The following is a 17,480-nucleotide window of genomic DNA, read 5'->3' as shown; positions in this document are numbered from 1 at the left end:
AGTTCTAGCCCAGCTGGGCAGGAGTTCTTTTCCCTCCGGCTTATGGAGAACACTGGGGCTGCACACTCATGTTCTGGGAAACCCTCTGAAAGGAGGAATTCAGCTGGGGCTTTGATACAAAGGGTGAAAAAAACCCTTTGTAGAGCTTCACTTTGAGCAGCCTGGACTCTTCTGGAATAAAATCCCTAATATCTGCAGAGCCATGTCGGCTAGCCAGAAGGGTCCCATTAAAGAGTGTGTCCCACTTGCAGAACTGTGAAATATGAGAGAATGTTCCCTCCATGTGACCTCTTTCTTGCCTGGGTCAGAGGAAGCAGTGGTTCTTGACACTGGAAACCATAGGCCTGTAACCCCAGTCCCTCGAAAAAGGGAAAAGGGGCAGCACTCTCATCCGCACTGAGTGGTCCCCGTAGTGCCCAGGTTTGTTCTGTTTGGTGCTGTGTACCTAGCCACACAGCCTGCACCTTCCCACCTACTCACTGCACCCTCGAACACCTCCAGGCTTCCTCCCCTTGACCACTAGCCCAGCTCCCTGCCAGAAAGTTCAGAAAAGACTCAATCTGTTAACTCTCTGAAAGGAGCAACCTCATTACTTCCCTAACAGGCACAAGACCAGAATTACACCATTTCAAGCCTCAGTTAAATAAATAGAATTAAAGAGCAGGTCCTTCTAAAGATGTGTGGAAATAACAGCCCCTTGCTCCTTCTGTAAGCTTGATGCTGTCAAGATAGATGCACTCAGTGAAGTGTGCCAGCCAGGGGAACAGCTTCTTCTCAGGATCGGAGAGCCAGGCTTAGCCAACTGCTATGCCCCCAAGATCACAGTGGGAAGCCGATGGAAGCTGGTGTCGTCTTCTCAGGAAAATGGATCTCTGTGGGTCCACGGACTTGTATTTCATTTCATGGGAAGTCTTTCCACGAGTTGAGAGCCTAGTGCTCTAGCTCATGGTCAGTCTGGCCAGAATTCTTCAATATCCCTGCCCGTGATTTCAGGTGGAGAACCCGAAGACTCTTGTCTGGCCGAGAACCCCCCAAGGGTGGCCCCTGGATGAACCTCAGGAGGGCTCGGGGATGTCACTCAGACATGGCCAAACTGGGCGCCCAGAAACTTGGTCCCGCACTTACCTTTCAATTCCAACAGCTCTTTTTGGGGAAAGTTGTGTTCAGTGGGCCAGAGTTTTCTTCTTCGCAATAAGATTCCCACTGATCTGGCCTGAATGTTGCGTGGCACTGGAACTCCTTGGCCTGGGGCGCTGGCCGCCTCTTTGTTCAACAGCTTGTGTCTCTCCTCTGTTCACTGGATGCATAACAGTCACATTAGACCTGGTACCACACACAGAGAGAGACCACAGGGTGGACGGGGAGAAACAATGCAGGGTCATTTGCTCCCATTGTCACATAACATTAGCTTCTCCTTTGGAGTCCGCATTCTCTTAATTGGAGTCATTTAAACTCCAGTTTTCAGAATGTGACGCCCTGCAGGGGGCGCTGTTCCAGGGTCTTTTTTCCAGGGTCTGAATACTACATTACAACTTTTTAAGTGCTGTGGTTATCGATGGTGCCGCTCTCCTCCCCTTTGATTCTCATGATCTCTGAAAACCCTGTCATCATCCTATGATAGCAGCTGCACAGAACGGCCATGAATGCTTCCTGGGCCACAGCGGGGGGTGGCTAAATGGCACATGAGATCAGGAGCGGAAATAGGTGAAGCCACGCGGAGCCCGGGTCGAGGCCTGGCTGGACCACAAATGAACTGGCTGATTTTGTGGAAACTGTTCGCCTCCTGGGTCTCACTGTCTTCATCTATAAGGAGGGACAGCAGGGCTGCCTAGGCACTAACTTTCTGCCACTCTCCACTGTTCCAGCATTCTGTGATTCTGGCTAATTCAGGCTTATCATAACCTGGTGTCTCTCGAAGTTGTCATTAAGATGTGAAGGTTGCAGGGGGGTGAAATGAAGCAGCAGAGGCTGGAAAGCTAGAGCCAAGAATGTGGACTCCTAGCCTTCTGCTTCCATAGCAAGGCATCCTGATTCTGAGAGAGCTGGACTGAAGAAGAACTTTCTCATGACCAGTGCTGGGTTAGAACTTGAGAACTCCATTAGGATCCTTCCTGCCTTTTAGAGTGAACTGAAACCCTGGGGGAGAAAACTCACTTAGGAGACCAACATGGGCAGAAAAACTGGGTTCTCTTGTGTGGGGAGCATTGAGAGAACATACTGCAGTCACTTGGTGGCTAAAATATGACTGTAGGTGGCCAAGCTTTTACTTGAGTAGCTCCTGGCGTGCCCCCATCATAAACCTACAGATGAGCCCTGGGTCAGAAATGAAAGGTCACGTGTTTCCAATGGAGAGGACATGGAGTGATTAGACATAAGGGACATCATTTGAAACTATCAGTTTCAATTTCCCTCAAAATCTAGAGGCCTCGACAGTGGAGGTGAGGGTTCTGAACCCCCAAGGGTAAAGGCGTGGATGGCCTTCAAGGATAGACTCGTGTTGTTCCTGCCATGTCTGGCCAAGTTTTAGTTCGCCAAGATGTTTTGGAGGGTCCCAAAAAAAAAAAAAGCCAGAAATTCTGCAGCAGAACACGTGGTAGAAGGAAACTCAGTGAAGAGATGAGTCCCTAGGGGCTTGGGATTTTCCAAAGTCCAAGAATTTAACCAGACAGATTCACAGGCAAGGGATGACATGACCTGCAGGCTCAGGGGTTCAGAGAATTAAGCTGGGGGCTGTTTGCTCCTTTTGAAGCAGAGTCTGGGTGGGGAGCCGGAGGTGTGGGAGAGCACAGCTGGCCTACGGTGACAAAAGAAATAGCCTCTATGCTCCTGCGGTTCATTCGGAAGTGTGGCTCTCCCTATGAGCGTGATGGGAACAACGATCGGCATTTGATACCAGATAATGCAGCGAGGAAGAAAAGACAGTGAAGCACCATCACAGAGAAAACCAGAGGACTGAGCAGAAACTGGGCAGAGAAAGGGAAAGGGAAACACACACATGCACACGCACACACACACACACACACACACAGAAAAAGAAGGAAGGCACTAGCAGGCAGAGAAATGGGGGCTACAGCTGTCAGGCAGAAAAAAAAGCCAGGCCACATTGTCGGGAAGCAGAGTCAGGGGTAGGCCCCTCACTCAGCAGTAACTGGGAGGGGCCTCTGAGATGCCGACATCGTGCTGGGTTCTAGAGCTCTGCCAGCGAGCAACACGGAAGCCCGGCAGGCTCAGAGGGGGTTTACGGCCCAGTGACCGGCTCAGAGGCGCCATCCTGGAACAGGTGGGTTCCACCCGGGCACTCCATGCCGGGGTTGGTAGAAAGCAGGAGGAAGCATGGTTCAGCAGCCCTCCCATCCTAAAAAGCATCATCGTCGTCAAGTACTGAGAAGAAATTGAGGCCGGGATAGAAATAGTGGGGCAGGTCGAGAAGACAGTGCCTGAGGGGGAAGGTTGGGACAGAGAAGGAGATGGAGGCATGAGGGAATCCTGCTGGGGACCAGACAGCAGCAACGCTTTCCCAAGCCAGATTCCACTCCAACTCTCCGACCTGGGGGAGGAAAATGAAAGACAAAAAAAAGGCATCGAAGAATATGAATTAGGAGGGAAATGGCCCATGCCGGCTTTCCTCGCCTTTTTGGAAAGTTCCTGAAAGACACATCATTGCGACTGCCTCTCTTATATCTGCCAGCAGCTGCTGAAAGGGACCCCCCCTCCCCCCAGGGAGGAAGAACATGCCAGAAGGAAAAATGGATCCCACGACCTGCCCCTAGGGATGGTCAGACTGGACATGGGCAGATTATGCTAGGTTTTGACACATGTAGGCGCTGTCACACCCTTAATGGGATAAATTAAAAGGGAGTCATTTTATGCGAAGGCCTGTGGTCCAGAAGTATCTCTCGATTAGTCTGAAAAGTCAACATCTAGAGATTTGCTTGGATTACCTGAGACAATATCCCTGGAACATTAAAGCTGGAGACCGTCTGACATTTCAATCTTGGTGTAAATTCATTTTAACCATCTCCCTGTCTCCCCCATACCCTAGCTGCAGGCAGGAGACGGTGTTTTGAGCACACAGACTGGGAAACCGGTATTCACCTCTTAAACTGTGGACACAGCAGGAAGGCCAGTGTAGAGAAACCCAAGAGCCCAGCTCTGCGTCAGCCAGACCTGAAATTTGAGGGGAAGGAAGAGATTTCTTGAGATTCATGAATGCAAAACTGGGCTCTGTGAGAACATTGAAATGTCCTTGAAAACACTGTGGGAAATTCCAGGGTTCCCAAATCACTTTCTTAGCACTTGCATTCAGAATTCATACTCATATATTTTTTTTCTTTTTTATCACAATTCTTCAAATAAGAGAAATACACTCCCTTGCCTACCTGATTTACAGATCGGTGACATCCACAGATGAGGTGTGCCTGGCTCATATATCCTTGCTAAGCCCAGGCCAAGGCATGCCTTCGTGAAGCAGGGTCCCTTAATTGTGTCACGGTCGCTATTAGAAAGAAATAGTGGACAATATATAGGCGTCATAATGTAAGATAATTTTTTTTCTAGAACTGACTATATTCACACGAAGCTACCAGTCACATTGGCATTGGCCACTTTCTCCACCTCTCAAGCAAAGTTTGAGAAAGCATCTTTCCACTTTCACTTTTGCCAGCTGTGTACTTCATCACTCCCCGTACACCACCTTCCTTCCCAAGAGATTTGTTATTCCGGTATAGTTTGGTACTTCCTGAGGAAACAGATCCTGAAGTCATGCTGGCCAGTTTCACATCCCAAGTCTACCAGTTATTAATTATCTGCCTGAGTGACCTGACCTGAGTAATTCAACCCCATGAAATCACCGTTTCTTCCTTCCTAAAATAGGAATATGGAGAAGAACCCCAAAATTCTCAATGTTACTAATGGTGATTAAATTGTATTTAAAACATTTACCACAAACCAGGCACTCAATACAAAGTCAATTCCATTAAAATTACAGGAAAACATTTAATGGTTTGGAGTTAAAAGAATTTCACTTTCTCATGTAACAGCAATCATCTATATGTGTGTCCATATTTTAGAGGCAATAAATGCTCCCAGCCACCACTGTATCATTTTGTCTTATTTGCTTCTATAATATTTAAGTTCAGTCTCACTTGTATTTGGAGATCCCCTGCTGGGTTTCAGGGCAGTGTTCTCGAGAGTGGATCTTAAGCACCCCTCAACAGCTTGTCATGACTCTGATGGGTCTGTTGAGCAGAGAGAAAGAGATGTGAACTCAAGACCTTAGGTTGATGCCAAAGAAAAGAGGGGTCCAGAGACTAAAGAACACTGTGAGCTCTGTATGCCTTTACCCATCACCATGGCAGTAATTATCTCTCACCGTAACAATCAAGTTTGTGACAGCCTTTTCAGTCATTGTTTTTTCAGTTTGAAACCTCAGTAATGATAATTCCTAAAACTGCTCATGCTGTAAGTTTCCATTGTTTTGTCAGTTTAATCCTTTCTTTGATCATTTAATCTATGTTATATGTACATTATTATAAAGTTAATGTAACTACGACTTTCCTCTGCTTATCTGTTTGTTGACTGTAAGCACTGAGAATGTTCTAGAATAATTTTTTAAATTTTATTTTAATTACTTATAGTACACATTCTAGATATTCATTGTAAACATTGCAATCTTCATGCACTGTAAGATGCATATTTTTTAAATTAACTTATTTATTTGGGAGAGAGAGTTGGTGGAGGGGGTAGGGCAGAGGAAGAGGGAGAGAATCCTCAAGCAGACTAACCACTGAGCATGGAGCTCAACTTGAAGCTCAGTCCCAGGACCCTGAGATCATGACCTGAACAGAAACCAAGAGTCGGCCACTTAATCAACTGAGCCACCCAGGTGCCCCCCCTTCTTTTTTTTTTTTTTAAGTAAGCTTTTCACCCAAACTGGGCCTTGAGTTCATAACCTGAGATCGAGAGTCATATGCTCTATCTGCTGAGGCAGCTGGGCACCCCATGAATCATTTATTCTTGAAATGTCAGTCTCTTGCATAGATAATTGAGGATGCTGATATAAAAATACATGTTTGGGAGGGTGAAATACAATTACGTTCTATGTTGGTGGTACATATTTTTGAATTGAATATTGAAAAGCATTTCTTGGGGCACCTGGGTGGCTCTGTGGGTTAAAGCCTCTGCCTTCAGTTCAGGTCATGATCCCAGGGCCTGGGATCAAGCCCCGAATCGAATCGGGCTCTCTGCTCAGCAGGGAGCCTGCTTCCCCCTGTCTCTCTGCCTGCCTCTCTGCCTTCTTGTGATATATCTCTCTCTGTCAAATTAATAAATAAAATCTTTAAAAAATAAAAATAAAAAAATTACAATTCCCATGTGCGGGAGGGAAGAGATTCATAATAACTTAGGCTGTGTCTATGTAACCCCATATCAAAGAACAACGAATTTTTAGGTAACCCCATTTTAATGTCGCTTATTTAATGGATTCCAACTGGTTTCTATTTTTTTGTTTTGTTCAAGATTTTATTTTTATTTATTGATTTTAGAGAGAGAGAGAGACAAAGATAGCAACAGAGAGCATGAGTGAGAAGAATGAGCACAAGCCGGGAGGAGAGGAAGAAACAGGCTCCCCACCGAGCAGGGAACCCTATCTGGGGCTCTATCCCAAGACCCTGGGATCATGACCTGAGCCGAAGACAAATGCTTAACTGACTGAGCCACCCATGCAACCCCCCTAACTTGTTTTTAAATGCAGTCAAAACAACTCACATATGCACACTCAGCCTTCATTTTTTTATTATTTAAAGCTTCATCGCAGCAATCAAGTGATGTCGATGAGAACTGGTACAAACCTATCCAGTGGGTCTGGCTCCCATATTAGATATTGCACGTGTGAACCAGGTGAGAAGGGCCTCGGAGGACAGTCCACACGGGCTATCCAGTAGATGTGAGAAACACAGATGCACTCGGAATCACATGAGACATCTGAGAGATGTAAAAATATGTGTGTCAGTTTGTTTGCTTGTTTTCCTAGCCAGTTGGCCTGTTGGCTCCCAAATAATATGTCCAACTCTGTGTTTTCTTCCAGGGTCTTTCTTCCCTGATTTCAAGCCCTCGGAAACCGTTTTTAAAATAGCATTTTGGCTCGGATACCTAAACAGCTGCATCAACCCCATTATATACCCGTGCTCCAGTCAGGAGTTTAAAAAGGCCTTCCAGAATGTCTTGAGAATCCAATGTCTCCGCCGAAAGCAGTCTTCGAAACACAACCTGGGCTATACACTGCACCCGCCCAGCCACGCCCTCGAGGGGCAACACAAGGACCTGGTTCGCATCCCAGTGGGATCTGGAGAGACCTTCTATAAGATCTCCAAGACGGATGGGGTCTGTGAATGGAAATTTTTCTCTTCGATGCCCCGTGAATCTGCCAGGATTACAGTGTCCAAAGACCAGTCAGCCTGCACCACAGCCCGGGTGAGAAGTAAAAGCTTTCTGCAGGTGTGCTGCTGTGCGGGGCCCTCCACCCACAGCGGTGGAGAGACCCACCAAGTTCCAACCATTAAGATCCACACCATCTCCCTCAGTGAAAATGGGGAGGAAGTCTAGAGGACAGGAAAGGTCAGAAAAGAGGAAGGGGTTGTGGAGGGAGGGGATGATCTCAGGCACACACCCCACTTCCTACTTGGAAGTCCAGTTCACTCTTCTTGGATGAGGAAACAGGACCAGGAAACGGGGAACCAGCTGGGAATGGGGTAGGGGAAGAGACCGGACTCTGGGGCAGGGGATAGGGCTCAGGGAAGGAGGAGGATGTCACACGACCATCCAGCTTTAAATGACGATAAGCAGCATTTCCTTGAGGCTAGTGCTCTCGCGGTCATCCTCCGAGGCCGCTTTCCACGTCTGGCCCTCGCAACGAAAAACACCATGGGAAACAGAATGTCATACACAATCCAAAAGACTATAAATATAAGGTTATGATTTCATCATGAATATTTTGAGCACACACTCTAAGTTTGGAGCTATTTCTTGATGGAGTGAGGGGATTTTATTTTCAGGCTAAACTTAATGACAGCCATGGTGGATATTTATGAGGAGAGGGCCTGGAGAGGAAGAGCCTTAAGACGGTGGCCACTATCCAGGCACGTTATTTTTAGAGCACGTTTTAAACTCCACCATTTCTGACCATATCCAGTTTCTTCACTTGGGTGCAACTCGACAGTGAGATCTACCTTTTGCTGCAATTTCACTGGCTCCTGCTCCCGAGTCCCTAAAGAGGAGGGTGAAGGGTGCTCGTGGAGCCTCGGGACTAGCGGAGGCACATAGGTTATGCTTAGGTCTAGACGGTTGGGGAAAAAGATGGCTTTTCCTGATGGGAGATGCTAGAGGTGAAGGTCCGTGTTTTCAACTTTACTTCTACAGAAAAAAAAAAAAAAAAAAATTCCTGTAAGCGGCTCCAAGATCAAATCGAGGAAGGCTTCTTGTGAAACATATTTAAAGATCAAGGGTATGGGGCGGGTGTTAATTTCATGCTAAGAGGCTGCAGACTTCCGGCACAGCCGCTTCGATGTGGCCTACAAAGGCTTTTCTTGGCAAATCGCTTACCTTTTCTAGAACACCGTTATGAAAATCCAGAGCTTTTCATGTTTTGGAAGGCGCATCTAGACTTCTGTTTTTCCTCCACGGCTTCGCTACTGCATGAGGAGTGAGGTTCAAGGTCCCGAATGCACAGGTAGCCAATGGCCGAACAAGCCTTAGGATCCGGGTGTATCCTTCCTGAACTCGGAAAGATACACCAGCTTAGCTTGGGAGGATACCGACTGGTCACCAGAAAACCATCTAAAGCCGGAATTTGCGAATAGTTTTCGACAGAAACCCATGTATTCTGGTGACAGATCCAGGAGCCCATTCACTTCATCTGTTCCCACTTTCTGTGGGAACTTGGGGAACGTGCTACTTTTGCTTTCTGTATACCAAATTCTGGTCAACCTTAAAATATAACTCCGTATATGACTAAAGAGAGGAGGATTATCTGTAAAAAATTAAAATATTTTTCATATTCTGCAATAAGAATTTAAAATAAGATTTGTGGTTTGGGCATAATTCCTGGCCAGAATCACTGGTCTAAACCTACTGACTGACCATTTCTCTAGCCTCTTCCCCCTGTTTGAGTAATTTCCTGTAAGAATTTCAAAGTAGATCGCAGCCCCTATTTAGCCTTCACAGCCAAGGTTGGGGCCCATTATCTTGTCTTCTTCCCATGCAGAAAAACGAAAATTTCTTCAAGTGCTTTTTGAAGGCTAATATCTTTGCACACTGCTTTGGGGGTGGGAAGGGGGGGTTGTTTGCATGTGAATGAGGCTGTTGTTGGTCCTGCTTGGCCATTGAATATTTTCCTTTTTCAGCCTTTTCTAGAGAATGTCTTCTCGCTGACCAGACAGGCGCTGTGACTTGTGCTTATAACTTTGATTCTGGCATTAGATATTGGCTGGGTTTTTGGACTCTTCTACTCTGTCTGCATGTCCCATAACAGCTCTACGAGATGTGGGTGTCCTATTATGGACGTAAGCATCAGGGAAGGACTCTCTTGTCTTCTGCCTTGAGAGGAGAGATAAGTTTCATTGTGGAGAAGAGTTTCTTTCAGGATCTGAATTTTAATAACCCCTTTTGTCAGGCTTCCCTTTACAGGAAGGGCATCCCCGTGAAAAGAATAGTAATAGTTTTGCTTCCATAGAATATGTCTCCCTTGAAACACATTCCCAGACAAATTTAAATTTTAGATTTTAGAAAGTTAAGGATTACCAAAGAGCTAGGATTGATGCCACTTCTAATCAAAACAAACAACTGAAAATCTTTTGGTCATCAGATAAAAGCCATGACAATTTTATTCATGTAAGACTGTCCGTAAATAATTATCTGCTATACTATTCACCAACCCCACTCCCTCCAGGGAGGCAAACTTTAACATTTATTTCCTTTCCCATAATGTGATATTAGGTACAAACACGCCAATTTTTACAAGAAATTGATAATATCACCCAAGACTTCGTCAAAGTGGGATAAACAATACTTGAGCTATTTTTTACTCATCCACAAAAATCTCTGTACCTTTGAGCATGCCAAAAACTCTCTAAAATTGTCACAGTTAAACAAATGATTGTCATATTTATACTCACATGTTTACTGCTTCTATTTGGAGTTTGAAGAATTTACCCAGAGCAACAGTGGTCCAAATGTTTTCTCTAATGTGTTATAAAAAGCAGTTGCTTTGAGACTGTCGAAACATTGCAAAAAAAAAAAAAAAAAAAATCAACTTGACGTTGTGGGGTAGGCAAAACTTGTTTCTTCTGCAGTTCAAATCGCACGCATTCAGAGAGACCTTGAAGCGCTCTACTTAAACATTGCCCCAAGCTACTGCCAGGATTTCAGGAAAGCGTTTTGCTTGTCGCTTCTCTTTCACTTGACTTCACTCCTGTCTTGTCCAAAACCGTTCTGCCTGTCACCACTTGGTGTACGCCAACACTCTCTAAAACACGAAGGCTTCAGACTCTCACTGCTTACCTGGGTTTGTCCAGCCATGGTGGACAAGTGATATTTGGTTAAATAAATCCATTCGGAAGGCTTTTGGTTGGGTTCTTCTGTGTGCATCGGCAGGGCGTTTTTATATCCCATTAGCTCTAAGCCTCATAGCAATTACACATTTCTCTCTCAAAGGTAAAAATCTAATAGTTGGAGGACTCGCCCTAGGCCAGTGAGGAATCATGATTCAGTCCTGGATTTGCCTAATACTAAAGTCTACACATCTTTCCCAGTTCCTCTGCTTCCTAAATAGTTGGGGGGTGGGGAGGGGAGGATGTTCCCCAGTTTGAATTGGAGATGCTGAGGACAGGAAACCATACAACATTTTAACATTTTGTTTCTTGGGGATTTGCCATCCAGTCAACCTCCGTACATAAACGCTGCCTAACTCCAGCCCAACCAAATCCCCAAAACAGATGATGATCAGAAGGGTTTGGTGCCTGCACTTCTACGTTTCAGACTGCACCATTTTGTAGAGGACAATGATGTGGAAAGTTATCCAGGCCTTGCAAGAAAGACAAATTCTATCAAACTGGGAGCAGATGGGCATACAAGAGAATGCAGAAGAGGCTGCACTGGACTAGAAATGCAAAATCCAGTTGTGGGTATGAAACACGTTGCGTAGGATGTTGGGGTTACTGACTAACCAGTTAATTGGTGCACTTTCAGGAAGTATATCCCTTTTTAAAACAAAGAAGAATACAACATCACTCTCCCCTATACTCCAACACTATTTTTTTTTTTAATTTGAGTTAGAAAGAGAGAGAGAAAGAAAGAATTATAGACATTTCACCAGGAATTACACCGAACCTAGAGAGCATGTCAGACATGTGAATTTCATGTGCATTCCCATAGAGGATTGGCTCACAAAATTGATCCCCGGGTAGCCAGAGATGTAGGCAATCTGTGGAAATGAAGAACCAGTTGGCAACTGTGACTGTGGATTAGCTAGTATCCTCTCGTTCTTGGATTTCTTTTTTGCAAATGAGAGCTTTATGCCCTGAGTATCTCGGATTGCCTCAGCCCCTCAAAGTCATATAGACCTTCTGGCTCCATGGGTCCCATGGTCAAGGCCTGGGAGAGAGAAGGTTTTAGGAACTCATTGCTCGGGCAGGTAATATTTCATTCTTTAATCACAGCTACTCAATCAGAGCTTGACAAACATTCTCATTTGCTTCTGGGGTTGGTTCTGCACAGGTCCTCTTGCCAAAAGGGATGCTGCCTCTGCGTATGAGTACTTGTTGACTTAATTAAGGAAAGAGCTCTGCTCGTCAGCAAAGGGAGAAGGGAGCCCAAGCCCGTGGAAGGTAAAATCCGCAAGCAAAAATAGGGTGACCAAAAAGAAGGCAATGGTGGCCAGTAGGAAGGCATCAGAGGTGTGCTCACTGTTACTCTGATTTCTTTTTATACTACTAGGACTTTTAACCCTGAAACCACCTGCACACGGCTCCGGTCCAGCCTGGTTGGAACACTGTTGGCACCTGCTCCTTGTCTACACACTATGCTGGGGAGCAGGGCTGAACCCAGGCTGCTGTGGGGTCCACCGTCTTCAAAAAGCAATGACAGCGTGGCCTCCTGGGCCTCCAAAGTCCCCACAGGATGAGTGAGTGGAAATGACTTTGGGGGCGGGCTGACAAAATCAGACTAGGATCTCGACAGAGGACACCGGGCCCCTTGCCACTATTCCCATCAGCATGGCCTCCCTCAGGCCCCTCACCCTAGACCCAGATGACGGTGGAGCCCATCTGCTCTGTGCAAGAAAATATCATTTCTTCCGTGCTACCCCAACATGGATTCCTGAGTCTCCCACCTAAAAGGAAGGTTATGGCAGTTTATGGAAGTGGGCAGGGGGCGGTGTTGAGGAGGAAGGGGAAAGCTTACCCTGGACGGCGCTCAAAGCAGGATGCGTGGTTTCCTAGCACTGGGCTGCCTCTGATAAGCAAGGAACTGCGTGAAGCCGCTCACTTCTTCATTTCCAAACACAAAATGATTGTCTTTCCTTTTCGTGGGGCCCAGGAGTCATTACAGCACTGTCCTCTGTATTACAGGCAACAGAGCCCCTTAGAAGCTGGTAATGATTAGAACTAAACTATGAAAAATACAGACTTAATTAGGGGAGAAAAAATTCCAAGAGCAAATTCTTACTGTATTTATAGGAAAAAAATAAGGCGCCAACCTATTAAGAAGCCCGAGTACAGAAAGTACCTTCAGATGCAGTAGAAAGGAAGCTAAGACAGGATGTCCCAACATGAGCTTAGCACATCCTCCCATTTACAGAACACTTTGTACTTGCCCAAGTAATTTCGCCTAACTCAAGCCGTCCCTGTGAGGGACAAAGCTAAGGAAGGGTGTGCCATCGATTCTTAACATCTGAAGAAACCAGGGGATGTAGAGACTTAAGGAGGATGCTTCAGATAGCCCCAAATCCAGCCTCTGACTCTGTTTTACGTGACACCCACGGTACCCCCAAGGTCCACTGTTTCTTAAGACCATGAATTTCATATGTCACTCGTTCATCTTTGATCCCTATTTTCAGCTCCATTGGCACCTTCTCTCATATTATATCCCTGCCCGCGTTGGGCAATGTAAGATTGTTCGGAGTGCATATTTGCCTGTGCTTTTGTCATTGGCTAAAGGACTAACAGATGTCATTCTGTTCTTTCTCCCTAGTTAGGCAGCACCAGAGCTAAAGAAGTAAGCAGGGCCGCAGGCGCTTGGCTTGGTCAACAGGGTGGCAGGACAGGCAAAGCCAGAAGTGGTAAACACCTTAAGGACCTTGGGATTGCAAAGGTTGCAAAGGGAGTTTGGGAGGTTCCTCTTCCAGTGAGCCCCTTCATCACTGTCAGCAAGCTGCTCGCTTCCTCTCCTTCACCAGGCACTGCATTCAGCACCAAAAAATGCTAAGAGGCACAGACAGTCCCCAGCTTGGGAGCTGGGTGGGTTCCAAGTCAAGAACACATTTTTCCAAGAAGCATTGTTACAGAAAGGGGAGGGGAAGGGTGCTCCCAAAACAAGTAAAAAAAAAAATAAAGATCTATTTAATGTACACCTGGGGTTGGCAAACTTTTTCTGTAAATGGCTAGAGAGTAAATATTTGAGGCATTGTGGGCCATATGCTCTCTGTCACACATTCTTTTTTGTTGGTTTTATTTTTTGCATTTTTTGGGACAACCCTCTAAAAATGTAGAATCCATTCTTAGTTCACAGGCCATAGCAAAAAACAAAAACAAAAAAGCAAACAGCCCATGGGCCTTAATTCACCATCCTTGATCTAGGCCATCTCAAGCTTACAGTATAAGAGTAATAACTGCTAAGCAGTGGATTTTGGTGTTCAACTTAAAAGCATCTTTTTTAAAATATGCCATTGTCACATCTCTACTTGACCACATTAATATTTCCAAGCTGTTTGATTTGTTAGATGAAGAGACAAGTTCATACCTGGGGCGGGGTTGGGGGGCTGCTCCATATAACCCACTCACCCAAAAGACATACTCTAGTACCTCATTGTAACTTTCTACCCAAGCATCGGGACAAACGGGGAGCACACACCACCCCTTACCACTGCTAGGTTCTGTAGAACAGGCAGGCTGCAGAAGCCCACCGGTGGTGTGGGGGTGGGATCTTTCATCTTTTCACCCCACTAAAAATCTCCCAGCACAATCCAGCTGACGCCATGAGTCGCAACAACCGGTGGGTGACATTTGGCCACAGCTGATCTGACATCCCTGCCAGAGCACTGGATCCTGTTAAAATGGGTCCCCAGAGGCTTTGGGGGTCACACTTGGCTCCTTGGGAAGGTCTTCTGACCACAGCACCCTGCACCAGGACCTCTGAGGGTCCGCCCTGGGGATCACCAAGAAGCGGGGTACAGAAAAGGTGCCGGAGGGGAGGGACATCTTCCAAAGACATGTAATAGCTTCTAGCAGGACTTCTCTCCCCTCTCTTCCTCATCCTTTCCCTTCTTTCCCTGGTTTTCATTTTTAAGTCTGAAGTCACCTAACTAGACTCTAAATGGTGTTCCCATAGGGAAACATTCAGTCCTCCCCTGCAACAATGAAGCCATGTTTCCCGAAGCTAGCACGTTATTGGAGAGAAACTTCCTTCCCCGTCCCCATCCCCTATCCAGTCCTGATGGGCAGTGAGGGGAAGGCACACACTGTCGGTTGGAAACAAGGGGTGCTGTTCAGGTGACCTTGGCCAACGTCCACAGTGTTGAGAGGATGAGACTCTACAGGAGGGCCAGGGGTGAGGGAATGGGAATGGATGCAGAACTGATGAGGAAGGACCCAGAACTATCGATAATAATATCAGGAATATATCTAGTAATGGAATAATATCAAATATATCAGTACTAACAGCAATACCTATGTTGGGCACAGAAAGGAAGGCCTGGGATGACCCTGTGTGGCAGCTTCTCTTCCCCGTCCCCTTCCATCTTGACCTTATTCTTCTCTTCTTTCCAGTTTTCTTTTCTTATCCCAGCCTCCCTCTCCATGAATCTACCCTCTATTTTTTTCAAACTGACAAGCAATGAATGAGGGGGTAGTTACCCTTGCCCCAGGGGGCGCCAGTTCCCATGGGATACAGTGCTCTGTGCGTCACCCAGGTGACAAGGAGGGCTTCCCTCAGCATCTCTGTCCCCTCCTCGGGTCAGGCCTGACACTGCAAGTTGGAGTCCCTGAGGCCTCGGGGAGCCACAGGCAGGAGAGACCCCTCCACAAGGACTGGTACCTGGGCCCCCACGGCTGTCTTTCTGGGCTTCTACTACGACTAGGTCCACGTGAAGGGAACAAACACAGTGTGGTGATGGTCAGGCATGATTTCCGGTTATTTCTATCCCCACCCACAGGTGAGCACCTCTTTGACCAGCACCTCCCTCTCACTTGGACATGTCAGAAGTCTCTCGCCCTGCAATGTCACCTTCTCTTTCTCCCCCACGTCATTGGTCTCTTGCCTCCGTGTGCCTTCACCTTTCACTCTCCCACTTAGCCCTTGGGGCCATGGTGAATCCCAAAGCAAACTTGGTTTCCTGTTAGCATTAAGCAAGATAAGCAATTAAGCAACAGTCGCTCCCTCAGAAGGCACACTGAACAAAACTCAACAGATCCCAACAGGGTGAAAAGTGCTCCTTACCGGCTGTTCCCAATGCCTGTCTCCATCCCCACCAGCTCCTCTGCCCTAGGAACTTATTCATGGACTCTCTCTATTCTCTCAACGTAACTTTGTGCCAGGAACCTCTCTCCCCTTTGCAGAGGGTCCTCTCCTACCCAGAGTGCTCCCACTTTTGCTCACACAGCTCCTCCTGGGGTAGTCTGTCCCAGCAGTCACAGCAGAAAACCCCAGTCTAGGGGCTTCGGTATAGACATTTACTCTTTTGCAGTGTTCGAAGCTGGATGTCTGAGATCAAGGGTCTCCAGGCTGGTTTCCTCAGAGACTTCTTTCTCTCCATGGCCTGTAGCTGGCTGCCTCCCCCCAGTGTCTGCCCATCAGTGTGTCTGTGTCCTCATCTCCTCTTCTCTAAGGACACAGCCTGATTGGATCGGGGCCCATCCCAAAGACCTCATTTAACCTTAACCTCCTCTTTGAAGAATGTTTCTCTAAACACAGTCTCATTCTGAAGTCCTGGGGGTTAGGACTTCAACATATGAAATTGGGGGTGGGGGGCAGGGTGGGGGACAATTTAACCCATACAATTTTCTCCCCACTCTCTCCTTTCTGTCTGCAAAATCTTATCCACAATTCTTTCCCCAAATCAAATGTTCAAATTCAGCCCTTTCCGACCATCCTCTCTGAGTTCCTACGGCAATTAACTCTAAATTGTGTTTGACAATTAATTGTGCACTGTTTTTCATCTGTCCCTGCTTTTTAAAAAATCTATAGTTTTTTCACCTTAAAACATACTTTACACTTCGCCTCTATAGATTCTGTCTTTCAACCAGATTAAAACTCTGTCACGTCACTTTGTATGCCCAGAGCAGTACTCATCCCCTGGGGGATCCTATCTAAAGAGCAGGGCCCCTCCTGAGCAAGCAGCGAAGGGTCAAAGAGGGACAAGGGACCAGAGCCAAGAACTAGTGCTCAGGCAGAGACTGAGAGACCAGGTCGACAGGGCCTTGGAAATACCAGATGACCCACCAGAAAGGCTTGGGTGATACGGCTTCTGAACAGTGACAATGAGATTCTAACCAGGAGTGCAGAGCACAGCAGTAGGGAATCCCGAGTTAGCTGCCACCTTAAATCAAGGCAGGCACCAAATCCCCAGGAGACCTGTGCACCCGGAAAAACAGATCACCATCTGTGAATGGGCCAGACCCTAGACCCTGCGAGCCAGGTAAGACGCAGTAAGGTGGGGTGAAGAACCAACAACAGAACCCAGTCCCAGGAAATGGTTCACTGAGGAGCACACTGTAGGCTGTGATCCCCACTGGGCCCCAATCCTGGCGATGGGGGAGTTAACACTGTTTCAAGGATGTCCGCCCCACATCAGGAGCAGCATGGGAAATGGGTGCCAACGAGCCTTCAGCGTGCCTTCCTTTCCCCCTATCTCATAGCTCAGGAAGAATAGAGGATGTAGACAGCCATTCCCTGATAAAAGGCGTTCTAATTCTGACCTTTGGAAGACCGCTATTTCTGCCCCAGCCCTCAGGGACTCTAGTGTCTGGTCTTAGCTCCCCCCTGCTCCTGCCTCTCGGTGGCTACTGCCCATTCTCTGTGATTTTAGAGTGTCTTGGCCTGGTCACCTTGCTTCTCTTGAGAAATTCAGCCCCATTTCCGCTTCATCAACCTCACCTAAGCCTTTTACTGTAGACAAATTGATTGCTGGCAGGGTACTGCTGTGACGGTCATGGAGTGATGTCTTCTGCCTGGTTCCTGCTGAGAAGCAAAGAGCATTTATCCTCATTTGGAAG

At 46.8% G+C, this 17,480-nt stretch overlaps 1 protein-coding gene across 7 annotated transcripts in view; it reads left to right on the top strand.

Moving 5' to 3' along the window:
• ADRA1A (adrenoceptor alpha 1A) overlaps nt 1-13,618 on the top strand; it is a 119,936-nt gene extending 106,318 nt beyond the window's left edge. For 2 of the 7 annotated variants that reach the window (XM_082726824.1, XM_082726826.1), the window contains 2 exons: nt 7,085-7,614; nt 11,989-13,618. In XM_082726824.1, coding sequence (XP_082582950.1) covers nt 7,085-7,602 — 518 coding nt within the window. In that variant the 3' untranslated portion in view covers nt 7,603-7,614; nt 11,989-13,618. Of the gene's footprint in view, nt 1-7,084; nt 7,615-11,769; nt 11,880-11,988 lie in introns of those variants that run through there. The other 5 variants (XR_014310652.1, XR_014310653.1, XM_082726827.1 and 2 more) reach the window with 5 other exon arrangements.
• Nucleotides 13,619-17,480: the final 3,862 nt, after the last annotated feature.

This window comes from Mustela nivalis, assembly GCF_964662115.1.
Source record: "Mustela nivalis genome assembly, chromosome: 4".
NCBI classification, from domain to species: domain Eukaryota; kingdom Metazoa; phylum Chordata; class Mammalia; order Carnivora; family Mustelidae; genus Mustela; species Mustela nivalis.
The sequence above is the reverse complement of the archived record's forward strand: the minus strand, read 5'-3'. Positions and strand labels throughout refer to the sequence as shown.